A 13,318-nucleotide genomic window follows, 5' to 3' on the forward strand; every position below is an offset into this window, starting at 1 on the left:
CAAGCTTGCGCGTGCACTTTATCGATATATTAATAGTAACCGCTATAAAGTTTATCGGAGTTTATTCATCCCCTAACGGCTGCTAGGGAGCTCGTATTGAGAGATGCTTGAGCTAGGTACTGTAGTTTGAGTGGGAGCTCAAGGTTGTGGAGTATTTCTGAACAGGACGGGAGCTTGACGATTCATGTCAAGGTCTCGGCTGTACCCTTTTACTGTACAGACAATCCGTTTCATGTAAATAGATTTGCCTGTGAGCCTGAAACATTCTGATACGAGCAGCCCAGTTGCCATGCATGGAGTTGATGAGTCTTTTGCGTCTCTTCAGGTACGGAATAAGTACGTTCGTTGCGATGTGGCCCTTTCGTGCCAAGGTTTTGGATGAACACCATATCAACGATCATTTCCAATACCGCTACTCCATGCCAATTCACGACAAATCTAATCTCTCACAACTGCATCAATGATACGGTATTGTTAGACATACCTGGATCTGTAAACGTCATCCTCATTTGATTGATACAATGTTTCCTGTGTCTGTTCCTGAAACCTGCTTGAGAGTCAACACAATGGCGATCTTGTCTAATTTGGCCCACATATACGTCGTACCTCTGTGTTACATATTTTCCTTGACGGTGCGCTCGTTTGCATTTGTTTCATTCTCGGATGTCTTGCTCTCTCATTGATCGGTGATTTATCATGGCGGGTAGCCTGTAGCGAAATCAGGATCTACCAATTCCAATGATCAACAAATCTCATCTTGCCTTGGCTGATCGTCAGGGGGACTGTTTCTTTTCTATTTCACCCCCCCTTTAAAGATACTTGAAGCAGTTTCGATGACTGAGACTCCAGAAAGGTTCGATACGGGCAGCGCCAAGTGGTGACAATAATCACTTTCGTCATCCACAGCAGCCGTCCTAGTTCTCACATTTGAACGCAATAGTACCAGAATTGTTATGTTGTGAAGGAATGAAGATAACGCTAGCATAACTTGAATAGGTATCATTTCAGAATAATAATCATCGTTCTTGACGATCGCACTTTTTGTGATCAGACGCAAAGCCGCACACACAAGTTCTCCCTCTCCTACATCCACCGTAGCTCTTACGCGTAAGCGCTGGTTTGGCTCTCACAATACTCAAAGAATTTCGTTGCCTTCGTAGGCTCTTCTCCTTGTTTCGAAGCCAAATTTTCGTCAATGTCTGGACGGGTCGAGCCAAATCGACCCCAGGGAATAACAAATCGTCCACTATCCTCCGGCTTGACATCTGGGGACAGGCCGGCGAACAATTCCGTGTAAGCACCATAGATGGGGTCGTGAAGGAGCGGAATCTGGCTTGAGTGTTAGCAGAACTTACATTTGGCTTGCGCTGTGAGATGAAAACTACTTACAATAGGATAATATTCCCATGCAGGCATGTCGCGCTGCAGAGGCGTCTTGAGGTTGCCGGGGTTGGCAGCCTTTGCAGTAGAGAAGTAGTCAGTATAATGAAACCGTTGAGATGTAGGTGTATGTTCTCTTACCAAGTGGAAAATTCCGTTCTCAGCATCTCGCTTGGCCCATTCGCTGCAAATGAAGAGATTGCCCGTCTTGCTAACTGCGTATCTCACATTGATGTCTGGGAACTTCTTCTTATAATCGAGATTGTCAAGATCTATGCCACCCTTGGGCGCCATGAGTTGGATCATGAGTGATCCCAGCCAAACCACACGAACGCTTCCTACTGGTGAAGATTTGGCTGTTGATTCAAGAAGGGGGTGGAGCAACTTTGTGAAGAGGAAGGGACCAAGACAGTTGACAGCGAGCATCAATTCATAATCCTGGGTGATGATTGTCAGATACCTCACATTACGCCGCGCTGATGACAAGTAAATGCGACATACCTGTTTCGATTTGGTGGGTGAATTCTTGGGCAGTCGCATGATTCCTGCATTGTTCCAAAGATTGTCAAGCCGAGTCTCTTTTGTAAGGAAAGCATCTGCGCTGGCCTTGATGGATGATAGATCAGCCAGATCAAGCTGCAGGAACTCCAATCTCCCCTTGGAATCGGAATGAGCTGCCTTTATCGTTTTGATTGCGTCTTGGCCGGCATCCTCACGACGACCGGCGATGTAAACGACTGCGTTTTTCGCATACAGGATCTTTGCAAGCTGGTATCCCACGCCAGAGTATCCACCAGTTACAATAACAACCTGCCACACAGGAAATCGATGTTAATAGGCTGATTTGAAGTTTATGCGATAAAAGAGAGTATTGTGGCGGTTTCGCTGACCTTTCCGGAGAGGTCTCCCAATTCCTTCTCAGTAAAGGTAGGCTTCGGAGGCCAGCCCTGGGTTAAGAGGCTACGAAGGCCTTGGAACATGGTCGCAAAATGTCTGGCTGCTGAATGGTGTGATATAGAAAGTTGACGAAAAGCGCTCAACTGGATTTCTCAGGCTTGTTTTGAGAAGAAGATGAAGATGGGAAGAGAGCTGAAAGAACAGCACCTCTCTGAAGGTTTTATATTACGCTATTGATCAATTAGTCAAGTCGCATCCAATTTGCTCCAAAACTCCACTCATTCGCGGCGTTTCGATGTCTAGTTCAGAACGTGGGCAGCCACCCATGCAATCCATGGCAGCTTAGCTCTGAGCTGTACGGACGATACTATCCCTGATCACAAATTCGTTTTGAGGGGTTCTATCTGGATGGCAACTTTGTGATGACAATCTTCGAGTTCGATAGTGCTTCTCTCAGCTATTATAGCACCAATAGATGTTTATCCATGTTGATGTTCGATCACGGCTTCCATCTCGTGTCATGCCAACTGATCGCGCAAGAAAAGTCTTGCTCCTTGCACCATTACTGAAATGGACTCACGGCCGAAAGCTGCCTCTCCTCCGGGCTCAATATCATCCGCCCCAGACTATATTCAAGCGGACTTCCAGCTGCCCCACTCTACTCCCCGGCAATAGGAAACCGAAAACGCGCCAGATTCACAATCAAACGGCGGAATAGTTGCCCACGATCTCTGAGAGGCCGGCTCGCTTTTTGCGCAGTTTGATTGGCCCGTGGGCTAGCTTGAGCTTTGCCCAAGACAGCTACACTTCTGTCATCACCCTCACGATGCTTGCTTGTGTGACGGTGATTACACAGGTCTAGCCCTGAAGAGATAATGCTTCCTGCCATCTGTTGCAAATAGTCAATGATAAGCAAAGGGTTCAGTTGACAACAAGAAGACGCTGACGGATGATATGGCATAACTCCGCCCGATCTTGCGGCGATAGGAATTCTTTCAACCTCGCAATGCGATTTAGGCTAATCACCTCTCGGGAATACGCATTAATCACCTATATCTGATGTTACCGGCGTCTATTCTAATCCCTGCATGCCTATAGAACGCGGGCGGATCGAATGATCTTGTTGTCAAGTGTTATAGGATCATGTTTCACATGCAAACCATCTTAACAGGAACACACCCAACTAAGGCTCCGGATAACGGGTAGTAGGCCGCTTGCTTGGCACGGCTCCGCCCGTTGGACGAAATAAGCATAAGATGGCCAGTGCCGTACTCTTCATTGTCGCTTACCGCTTACTTTGTGTACCATATGCTCCACAGGATCCCGTGAGTTTGGATTTCATATCTTTTTTTGGACTCTAGTACAGCGGCAATTAGAAAGCTAAGTGCCGAGCGCTAGTTGGGTATAAGAAGACTGCGCGCCTCCTTCACTCAGGACTCATAACGGATAATGCATGTTTCTAGGTTTCAACGGATGCTCAATTGCCGTCATTTAGAGCTACAGGCTTTGATTATGGCGTTTTAGTGTTGCTTTTACCAGGTGTCATGTGTCATGTGTCAATCATATCGTGGCTCCATGTACGTACGTATGACTTCATTTGAGATGTTGGACGGAGTGCTTGACAGAGCTAACCGTGCCAACTGACAGAAAGAAAGCGCCGATCGTGTCACGCAGATTTACGCATCGTGAGCTGAAATACTCTGTATACGGAGTACACAAACATATATATACGCATATGCATCGCAGAAAGTTGTTGGGACGGATTTGAGTTGTCTCAGACAAAATGCCCAGAATGCCCAGATGATTCGCCAAGGAGATTACACAACAGCTGATTCTCTATCCATTGGCTCTACCCTATCGGTGTAATACCATGAAAATCAACACTAGCCCCTTCTTCCACTAGTTCTCGGATAGTCGCTGGTTTCATCCCAGTAAATCCATCCTCATTCTGCTCTAGTTTCTTACAATTCCCGCTCCCAACATCTCCCCGCATGGATAGGCCCGGCAGTGAGACCTCAACAAATCAGCATTACTGACAAAAGCGGCATTAGGGATTATGGGTCGGCCGGGCTCCATACTGGACTTGTACTAGATGGTCATCTCTAGACCGCATGCATCTTGCCTTCTACCGCCTTTCCATCCACATCTCGCGCAAATTCCCTCTGCAAACAGACTCGGGAACGCCAAGTTTCTGCAGCGACGCGGCATGCCCGTAGCCAAATGACACGTTGACTGTCTTAGACGTCATGTGATTTGGCAAGTCGTATTGAGCGTATTCAATAACTTCAATCTATAACTCAGAGACTTTCCCCGTGCTGTCTCTTGTGCTCACCGTTCTTGATACACATAACTCCCACACTCACACATTCATCATGACTTCCTGGTTCCCCGACCCGAGACGAATCGTTACCGGCCACAACTCAGAGGGCAAGGCCATTGTCGTTGCCGATAGCACTATTCCATGTCTTCCGACCCCCATAGGAGCCAACTTCGCTGTGTTGTATGAGACTCATGAGTTTCCCGTCTCCAACGATGAATGGGTTGACCCAACTAAAGTCCGGACCACGGATTTGGCAAATGGCAAGGGAATCGTACTCCGAGTCGTAGACATCCCACCAAATGTGGAGAAGGCAGGGGTATGGTTAACCTGAGATTGGTGGGGTAGTTTCAGATGTTGATGCTGAGAATGTTGGCAGATGTTGTTCCATCGAACTGAATCACTGGACTTCGGCATTCTATTTAGTGGAGAAGTTATCTGGTAAGTTTACATGATGCATCTATGTGAGATTAGAGATTTGAATCAATTGCTGATATCTTTGTTCAGCCATCTCGATGATGATGTCGAGATACACATGAAGGCAGGCGACGTCTGCGTCCAGCGCGGCACAATCCACGGATGGACCAACAGTACAGACAAGCCTGCTCGCGTCTACTTCATCTTATCAGGTAAGGCAGTCTTAATTGCATCCGCCATGAAATGACAAGAGAAGCTGATGGGCTAATAGCTGCCAAACCCGTTAACATTAATGGTGAATCATTGACTGCAGCTGGCTACAAGAAGGATGAAATCCAGTCTGGAGGAGAATTGAGAAACTAGATGTTGTCGGATAATGTCTCTTTGGCAAGGCAAATACTCATATAATATTTTCTTCTTGGATATAAAAATTGATTAGACAATGGCACGGTAAGCCCAAAAAATCTGGCTTGTGGAATGGTGAGGCTTTGGGCATATACGAGGACTTTTCTTTAGCAATAAATACCAAAATTGGTTCGGCATGGCTCAACGCTCTTTTTACATCTTCGAAACAATAATCTGTGCCAGATCTAAATTACATCATTATACTAAGGATTACTTTCAGTCGTATCGCTAACAGAAATGGAATTGCGAGAAAAAAAAAAAAAGGATATCCCGCCAGATTCTTACAATTACGCAGACAGTAGGAAGTCTTCCATATGCTGCAAATACTTGTACAGCCCAACATCAACCCCGTTATCCATCGTCTCCTCCGCAAATTTGACCATCTGCAGCGCCTTGGGAAAGTCTTCCTCCGACGGAAAGTGACCGCTCGAAAGAGAATGCTGAATCGTCAACGCAATTCGAAGATAAGTCCGCGGCGATCCGGCGAACAACTGGGCCCATTTATTTTTCGGTCCCTTGTCCATCTCCTGCATTTTGCCTCCAGGTGGGAAGCTGGATAGAAGTTCGGGCGGGAAGCATGTGTCTGTGAGCTGCTCCTGTTGGGCGATTTCGACAGATTCTGTTGTTTGGATGTGTGCGATGATTTGTTTGATGAATTTTAGGACGTTGTTGGCATTTTCATGAAGGCTTCGGAATTTGTTCATAACGTTTGTGTAGACCATTAGGTCGCGCTTGTTGTCTGCGGCGAGTGTTCCGGTATTGAGTATCTTTGCATCCAGAACTTGCCAGATGAGAGGAATCGCTGAGAAAGTAACACTATAATCAAGTCAGCACGAAATCCCAAGTGAGGAAAGACAAAATCAGGCGGCTTGCTTACAATGTGTTTGGCAAGTACTGGACAAGGCCTAGGCGGGCCAAGTGCATGAATACTCCGGTAATGCCCTTCAAAGCAGAATCCATCTCTGCTTGCACTTGTAGATCATTCTTCTGCGCATCCGAAGCATGGCCGGGACTGGATACGGATAATAACATCATATGATAACATAAACTCGCTCTTGCAGAACTTTTAACGATGTCAGTACACAACCTGTCTCCTGTTGTCAAGAGCATCTGCTAGACTTACTAATAATAGATAAAAGTCATCTTTGTAAACATCGTCAATGACTTGTGGACGCCGATCGATGGTGTGGAGATCTCGAATCGTTCCCTTGTTTTGCGGAACCAAACATCCAAAAGCTGTAGAGTTTCAACGCAAGCGTCTGATTCCTTCTGAATGTCCGCGTCTGAGGTGACAATCTTGGGGCCAGCAGCAGGGTAGAGTATGGTAAGAGCTTTGTTCAAAGGAATGATGAGTTCACAGAACGCTGACATCATGTGCGCTAAAATCTGCCTCGTTGGCCTATCGTATACAGTGGAGACTCCCAATTCATCCGAGAAGTCGGCGAGATTGAGTCCTGGGAGACTAAAGTCGAATTCGTCGCACCCAATGTTCAATGGCCGTCGTAAGCTCAAAGACATGACTCTGTCTCGCAATATGCAGGACCACCAGAGTCGCTTGAGGATGAGCTTTGTGGGGTTATCATCGCTGAGTGTATAATACTGGTCTGCTCGAGCACATCGGGCGAAATGAACTGCGTTTACCATCCAGTATGTGTTTGTCATGTCGCTGGGTGCGGGTGAGTGGTAGGTGAGCATGACGGCTACTTGGGCATTGACGACATTGTTTCTGTGGATATCAAATTGCGTCATGGTCTGTATGTAGCCAGGGATCATTAGAAATAGTTGTATATGAGTGAGATGTAGCTTCGCTAACCTTTGCTAACGTGTAAAGTTCAGTGTGAGCTGCTTGGACGCTGCTATACCCCAGGCTGAGGAGCGTTGATGCCGATACATACTATGAATATGTTAACCACGAATTCACTAAAATTGAAGACGGAATGAAGGTTTCGATGGGCTTACGGGAGATGAGATGAACAATATGGCCCGAATCAAGAGAAGAGGAATGCGAGCATCTGCTGCCCAGAATTCCGCCTCGCTAAGTAGAGGGATGATGGGGTGGATATGTGAGAAGTACTGGTGGAAGAACTCTTCCAGCAGTGAGTCCGATGGTAGGGTGAGACAGCCTTTTTCTGTCAAGTACTTGACATCGATATGGCTAAGTTGATTGAGGTAACCAGCATCGACAAAGTTGTAGTTGGAGTATGGCACGGAACGTGTGGGTGGTTGCAACCCGAAGATGGTGGTTTTGTCGTATCCAAGCCCCCAGGGACTTGCACCAGCATCGTGGCTGGGACGCCTGCCGATTTGGCTTGGGTCAATGGTGCCATCATTGAAGGGAAAGTTGTGTTTTGAGGCTCCATTTTGAGAATCTGAGTCGTCTTGCTGAAATACCGGTATTGTAGATGCCGTAGCCCTTGATGGCGGGCTGGAAGACGAGGATGTTGTATCATCACTCTTTATTTCTGTTTGTGCTGTTGGAGCTGAGTGAATGTGACGTGAAGGCTTGAGCTTCTCCTCAGCCAACAGCCTGGACTGGTCCCTGCGCTCCTTTTCCTCTTGCTCTATTACCCGCTTTACCCGTTGCTCCCTTTCACAAGACGGATTAGTATATGTGATACGCTCTCCACATGTAACGACAACTTACCACTTCCGCTTCCGCGGTGTCACTTTACAATTGGCCGAATCCAACCGACAGTTTGTGCAGGGAAAGCCAGTCACCACCACATCACACCTTACTTTGCGTATCCTACAGACGGTACAAGCATGACTTGCCCGCAGCCGAGTCCGCGATAGCGGGGAGCCGGCACCTGAGGCCTCTTCATCCGACTTGGACGAGCCCATTGCCTCCACTTGGCTTCCGGATTGTGGTTGATAAGGGCACTTTTGTGTTGCCGGCTTCTCTGGCTGAAGATTGTTGGTTGCCTCTGTCTTTATGCGGGGGGCAGCCTTGTGTGGATTTCAGATCTGATATTTGAGATTAAGATTCTTGATTCGTGCCGTGCGAGCCAGAGAATCGTGGGGAAAATACAATCCAGAGTCTCCCAGATATTTTTCCTGCTTCTGTTAATCATCTTCGGCTTCGGCTTATGGGGACTTTGAAGGGCGTCTTCGGCAGTGTGTGGGGAATCGAGAGGTTCTCCGGCATTTCTGGCGAATCGGAGTCGCGCGATTTACCCTCGGTCAATTTCGATAAGCTGGATAAGGAAGTACCAAAGTATCTTTGCCTCCCACCCCGGATTTCATGTGAATCTGGAGTAAAAATCTGGAGTATTGCGTGGAGCCTTAGGTAAGGAAATAGGAGAAATAGGAGAACTCTCTGTGATGGAGTCTTTGTAATCGTTTTGGGCATTGTATATATTTAGAAGAATGCACTTGTGCAAGTTTAATCGTGCATTGGCTGGGCCTTATTGAACATAAGCTTCATTTTAGAGACATACGCCAAATTCGGAATATACGGGTATGCAGTAGCATTTTGCAATTTTCTTCTTCACAACAGCGTAACATATATCTACAAATCTCATTTATTGTGTCCAATTACCTCTTTCAGATATTTAGAACTTGGCGGCATCAAAGTTGCGCACAAAGTTGTAGTAAAACTTGAGCATCTCAATGTGTCCATCAACACGGGCATGCTCATCGATTGTGTGGATGTTGTTCTGGGCATGGAATCGATCAGGAGTGAAACGCCAAATGTTGTCCGAAAGGCCTGTCATCACGTGTTAATAAACTCAACTTCTCCCAGATTAAAGCATAACTTACCAATGTAGTGGCGAGTATCGGTGTTACCCGTCATAATCTCTCCGGTTGGGACCACGGTTCCATTGTCATACGCAAAGGTGTGTCGAATGGTGCCAGCGAAGACGTCCCATGCCTCGCCGCTGGTGGGAGAAATGGGGCTGGGGTGTGATTTGCCTTGGGTTGAAAGAACCAAAGTGCCCTTGTAATCGATGACCTCTTCCGACTCGACTTCATCTTCAGATTCCAAGCCGGCAACGTATTTGTCGTAGTCGTCGTCGCCCTCGTATGGCTTGAGCGTCAGGCCGTACTTCTTGACAATCTTGCTGATGCGTCGAACAGCATTGTGCTGAACCTCGGCAAGGCTGTTGTGGTGAGCAACTCGGTAGTTGACACCGAGAAGAGTCTTCTCCGGCATGGCGTTGATCTTTTGTCCACCATTAATTATGTCGGCAGCCTGTGAGGTCTGGACAATGTATTGCGTGTCTCGGCTTCTCCTGACTAGCCAATGCGTGATGCCCTCCAAATCATCCCTTTGAATCAGTTTTGTGAGATCCGGGAACGCCTCCGGCGAGTAACGCGCCTGGCACTGAAGGTGGTTGTGTACAGGGCCATCCTCAATCAATTCAGCCTTGAACGGATGGGATTCGAGCTCGGTGATGATTTCTGCAATGATGCCAATGCCTGTGTGAGGGAAGGGAATCGAGCTGTGGCCGCCGACAACGTCCAGTTCGAAGAAGATGTTGATGTGGCCCTTTTCCGACACACCAGGGAGAACGTATAGCGCGTTGCCAACCTCCTGCAAGCCGAGACCTCCTTCATCCAGGATAGCGGCGAAACTGTCCTTGCCATATCGCTCTTTGAGGAGAGGGGCAATCTTGCCAGCGCCGCGGAAGCCAGAGCACTCTTCGTCGAATCCAAACGCAAGCACGAAACTGCGCTTCGGTACCCAGTCGCTGTTGGACAGGAGTGCCTCAAATGCTGACAGAACTGCTGTGAGACTGTTCTTATCGTCTGAAACTCCTCGTCCCCAGATATACTCGCCGTCGTACACGGCATCAAAGGGAGGGTATGTCCATGTCGATTCATCAGCAACCGGGACGATATCTTGGTGGGCCATCAATAGTACTGGCTTGAGAGACTCGTCTGAACCTTTGATAGTGTACAGAAGGCCGAGAGTGTTGACTTTCTCTAGCTTAGCCCGCTTGTGCCTACTGGCTGTTAGAAGCTTCGTTAGAAACGATTAAGAGCCGAAATCCTGCTCACACAGTAGGGAATGTCTCTTCCAAAACATCGTGAAGTTTGTAAAAAGGCGACCAGCGCTCATCTTCACCAACCTCGCCTAGGTCGTCGTAGGAGACGGATGGGACTCGTACGATAGCCTGAAGGCGCTTAATCTGCTGCTCGCGTGCTGATTTGGAGGAGAAGAGCTCGTTGGCAGAAGGCAATCCATCGCCTGACGGATCGAGAATCGGAGGCAGTTCGCACTTGAACCTGGACGGCGTGATGGAGCTTAGCGGCGCTTGGCCATAGAGTCTAGCCGGGGCCGCGATAAAGCCAGAGACACCGGCGACTCCAGCTAGGAGCATAGACAGCTTAGCCATTGCCATTGTGAAGATGCGAATCAGCACCCAGTGTTTCGCTGATTTCGAAAGAAGAACAGGGACAGAAGAAAGAAAGGACCAAAGAGAAAACGGGATCGAGCTCGGTTTATCAGTGCTCCGAAGAGCTTCAAGCCGAGCTGCACATCCCCGCCACCACAATCAGGCCCTTGCATAATTACGTTTTAGTGTAGCCCGAATTGGGGTCGCGGAAAAAGTACCTTGCCTGTTTCTGAATATAATTGGGGACATGAGACCTGCAGTACAAGAGGTAAGCGTTTCGTTATGCATTCAGTCCATGTAAGAGAACTGAATATTACTTTCAGTACAGTAATTGTCATTTCGCATGCTAGATGGACAATAGGTTGTAAATACTCTCCCAATCTGATTCAAATGCTTCTTTTTCCTTCGCAGCGCTGAGATGAAGGCGGCATCACAAGGGCTCTGGTAGACAAGGGCCGCGATTTAGTCCCTGGCCGTTATCTCGCAATGACGGATCCTTTTAACGTGCTCTTGGCCCATCTCTTGCTCACACGGCTGGGCATTGGTTGGGATTGCGGGACGCTGGATGTGGTTGAATGGATAAAATGGCTTCGGCGAGACTAGCACCCCCATTTAGTGGGATCGGCTCCCTGTTCCGACAATTCATGCCGTCAACTTATCTTCGTACAAGGAATAAATGTGCTTTCGGGCGGGATCCGTTACGCGTAGCTTGCGGGGATGACTGGAAGGGCGGGAAATGCTCTCGGCTGGGTAGAATGACCGGAAATAGAAGCTATACCCGTGGTGAGACAATTTAATAGTACACTGTATTTTTCTCCCAGTCTTATAAGAAGCCAGCCATTGATCCAACACATACGTATTATAAGAAAAGAAGCTTATAGGCCGATGAATAGGAAAACACGTCTGCTTTACAAGTCACCTATTGACCGTATTTTTCGATGTTACATTGATCTTGTTGATGAGTAATACTAATCGGCGTCTTAGACGAGAACAGAGACTTACCCACCTATAATATCCACTGTGTACTGAGACAGCCAACAACAAGAATCTTACTGGTCGACCATGGAGAAAACCTTTGTATTCTTAAGGAGAACTCTCTGCCAAAGAGATTTAATATCGGCATCCTTATATACAAGATATGTAGCAGAAAGAAATGAGTGAAGATTATTGTCATGTTGTAGGAGTAGTCGGCCTTATAATGCCGCAGTAGTGAAGACTTTGATTCATCTTCCTTCGTCAACCAGCGCCGAAAAGTTTCGTGCTACTGGTGCCAAGTTTGGAGCGACAGGTAATTGGCTAGTTGACAAGAGGTACAAGTCTCTGAAAATGGAACCATCCTGGGATAATAGCGTTCGCGGCGGGTCAAACTCAACGAGTCTTCCAGCTTCTAATAGGTCAACCTTGTCGTAGCCGAGAATTTAGTGAGGCCAAGATACTGGAGCCAAGCATAACGACTGACATCAGAACGATGTGTTAGCAATGCCTTTCACGATTGGGCATAGTGATGCTAAACAGAAAGCATGTACCAATTGCAAAACCCACGCCAGTGTCCAACCCTCAAGTGAAAAGGAATAGCAGGTCCGTACAGCAATGCCAGTACATACAAGAATATAAGCACCGATGAGCCCATAGTCATTGTTATCGAACTGTTGTGTTTGTGGCGTAACCAGAAGATCAATACACTGTAATTAAGAAAGGCTGGGCATAATTGAAGCCAATCTGAAAGATTCGAGGAATGACAGGCATCATCAAGGGACCAACAAAAGCGCCCATCCAGGAACTAAAAAGTGCACCAGGCCTTCTCTTGCCGGGCACTAGAAGTCAAATCAGTCATTGCTCTGAGCATTTCAAACTAATCACAGAGTGAGGATTGCCAAGAAAGGATAGAAGCGGCAAATTGGCTGTGACACATACCTTTTTCCCAAGCGTCTGACTTTTTCTTAGCCAGTAGTTCAGACCGTAATTCATTGTCAAGAGGATATAGATCCTCGTGCTTCAAGACCTTTCGATAGCCAGCAAAGAACAGAGAGCTAAGCCAGTAGAAGACGCCCAGATTATATCGTCCGCTGACACTTTCTTCTGACACATTGCTGTACTCATCCAATAGTATAGACGGTTTCTTTATTGACTCAAGCAACAGCATTACAGTCCGCAAAGCCAGGCTCGCCGTGAAGACAGCGGGAATTGCACTGCTACCAGCGTTTGGCAACATCCATATCGTGCGAGCACGCGCTGCGTCGAAGTGAATTGAGAGAGCCAGGTATATTGAGAGTAGAAACGATGAACGGATTGATGATCGATGGTGGAGACTAGACAAAGGAGCGTACAGAAGGGAAAGGACGAGGGTAAGTGCGGAACTTGCGATCGTGGTATGGGTGTGTGTGAGGGTTGAACGTGATGATTTGCTCGAATTCATCGCCCAGAGGCCGACAAGGGCAGTTCTGAACGGTATGAAGCATGCTGAGGTTATCTTAGCAAATGCGTTCGTTAGCCATACAAAAACAGAGGCAAACGGAATGTGATGCTATTTGATCTAGCACAGTCCATTTCCACCATTCGAGGA

At 47.4% G+C, this 13,318-nt stretch overlaps 5 protein-coding genes across 5 annotated transcripts; 1 reads left to right on the forward strand and 4 right to left on the reverse strand.

Annotated features, from left to right (window-relative positions):
- Positions 1 to 1,101: 1,101 nt before the first annotated feature.
- TRIVIDRAFT_45164 (uncharacterized protein) lies at positions 1,102 to 2,360 on the reverse strand (the record flags this gene model as incomplete). Its single annotated transcript, XM_014096823.1, has 5 exons — positions 1,102 to 1,329; positions 1,390 to 1,458; positions 1,522 to 1,818; positions 1,882 to 2,190; positions 2,271 to 2,360. 5 exons carry the CDS (start codon positions 2,358 to 2,360, stop codon positions 1,102 to 1,104), a joined length of 993 nt encoding a protein of 330 aa, XP_013952298.1.
- Positions 2,361 to 4,649: 2,289 nt separating this feature from the next.
- TRIVIDRAFT_182727 (uncharacterized protein) lies at positions 4,650 to 5,556 on the forward strand (the record flags this gene model as incomplete). The annotated part of the gene is made up of 4 exons (XM_014096824.1): positions 4,650 to 4,913; positions 4,974 to 5,035; positions 5,102 to 5,223; positions 5,283 to 5,556. The coding sequence occupies 4 exons, from the start codon at positions 4,650 to 4,652 to the stop codon at positions 5,372 to 5,374; spliced, it is 540 nt and encodes a 179-aa protein (XP_013952299.1).
- A 147-nt stretch (positions 5,557 to 5,703) lies between these two features.
- On the reverse strand, positions 5,704 to 8,181 carry TRIVIDRAFT_226216 (uncharacterized protein; the record flags this gene model as incomplete). Its single annotated transcript, XM_014096825.1, has 6 exons — positions 5,704 to 6,232; positions 6,294 to 6,479; positions 6,540 to 7,168; positions 7,230 to 7,310; positions 7,376 to 8,003; positions 8,153 to 8,181. The coding sequence occupies 6 exons, from the start codon at positions 8,179 to 8,181 to the stop codon at positions 5,704 to 5,706; spliced, it is 2,082 nt and encodes a 693-aa protein (XP_013952300.1).
- A 786-nt stretch (positions 8,182 to 8,967) lies between these two features.
- TRIVIDRAFT_44763 (uncharacterized protein) lies at positions 8,968 to 10,740 on the reverse strand (the record flags this gene model as incomplete). The annotated part of the gene is made up of 3 exons (XM_014096826.1): positions 8,968 to 9,122; positions 9,176 to 10,362; positions 10,418 to 10,740. 3 exons carry the CDS (start codon positions 10,738 to 10,740, stop codon positions 8,968 to 8,970), a joined length of 1,665 nt encoding a protein of 554 aa, XP_013952301.1.
- A 1,501-nt stretch (positions 10,741 to 12,241) lies between these two features.
- On the reverse strand, positions 12,242 to 13,214 carry TRIVIDRAFT_67316 (uncharacterized protein; the record flags this gene model as incomplete). Its single annotated transcript, XM_014096827.1, has 5 exons — positions 12,242 to 12,262; positions 12,360 to 12,437; positions 12,517 to 12,569; positions 12,670 to 12,874; positions 13,083 to 13,214. The coding sequence occupies 5 exons, from the start codon at positions 13,212 to 13,214 to the stop codon at positions 12,242 to 12,244; spliced, it is 489 nt and encodes a 162-aa protein (XP_013952302.1).
- Positions 13,215 to 13,318: the final 104 nt, after the last annotated feature.

The sequence above is a fragment of the Trichoderma virens genome, assembly GCF_000170995.1.
Source record: "Trichoderma virens Gv29-8 chromosome Unknown TRIVIscaffold_87, whole genome shotgun sequence".
NCBI classification, from domain to species: Eukaryota; Fungi; Ascomycota; class Sordariomycetes; order Hypocreales; family Hypocreaceae; genus Trichoderma; species Trichoderma virens.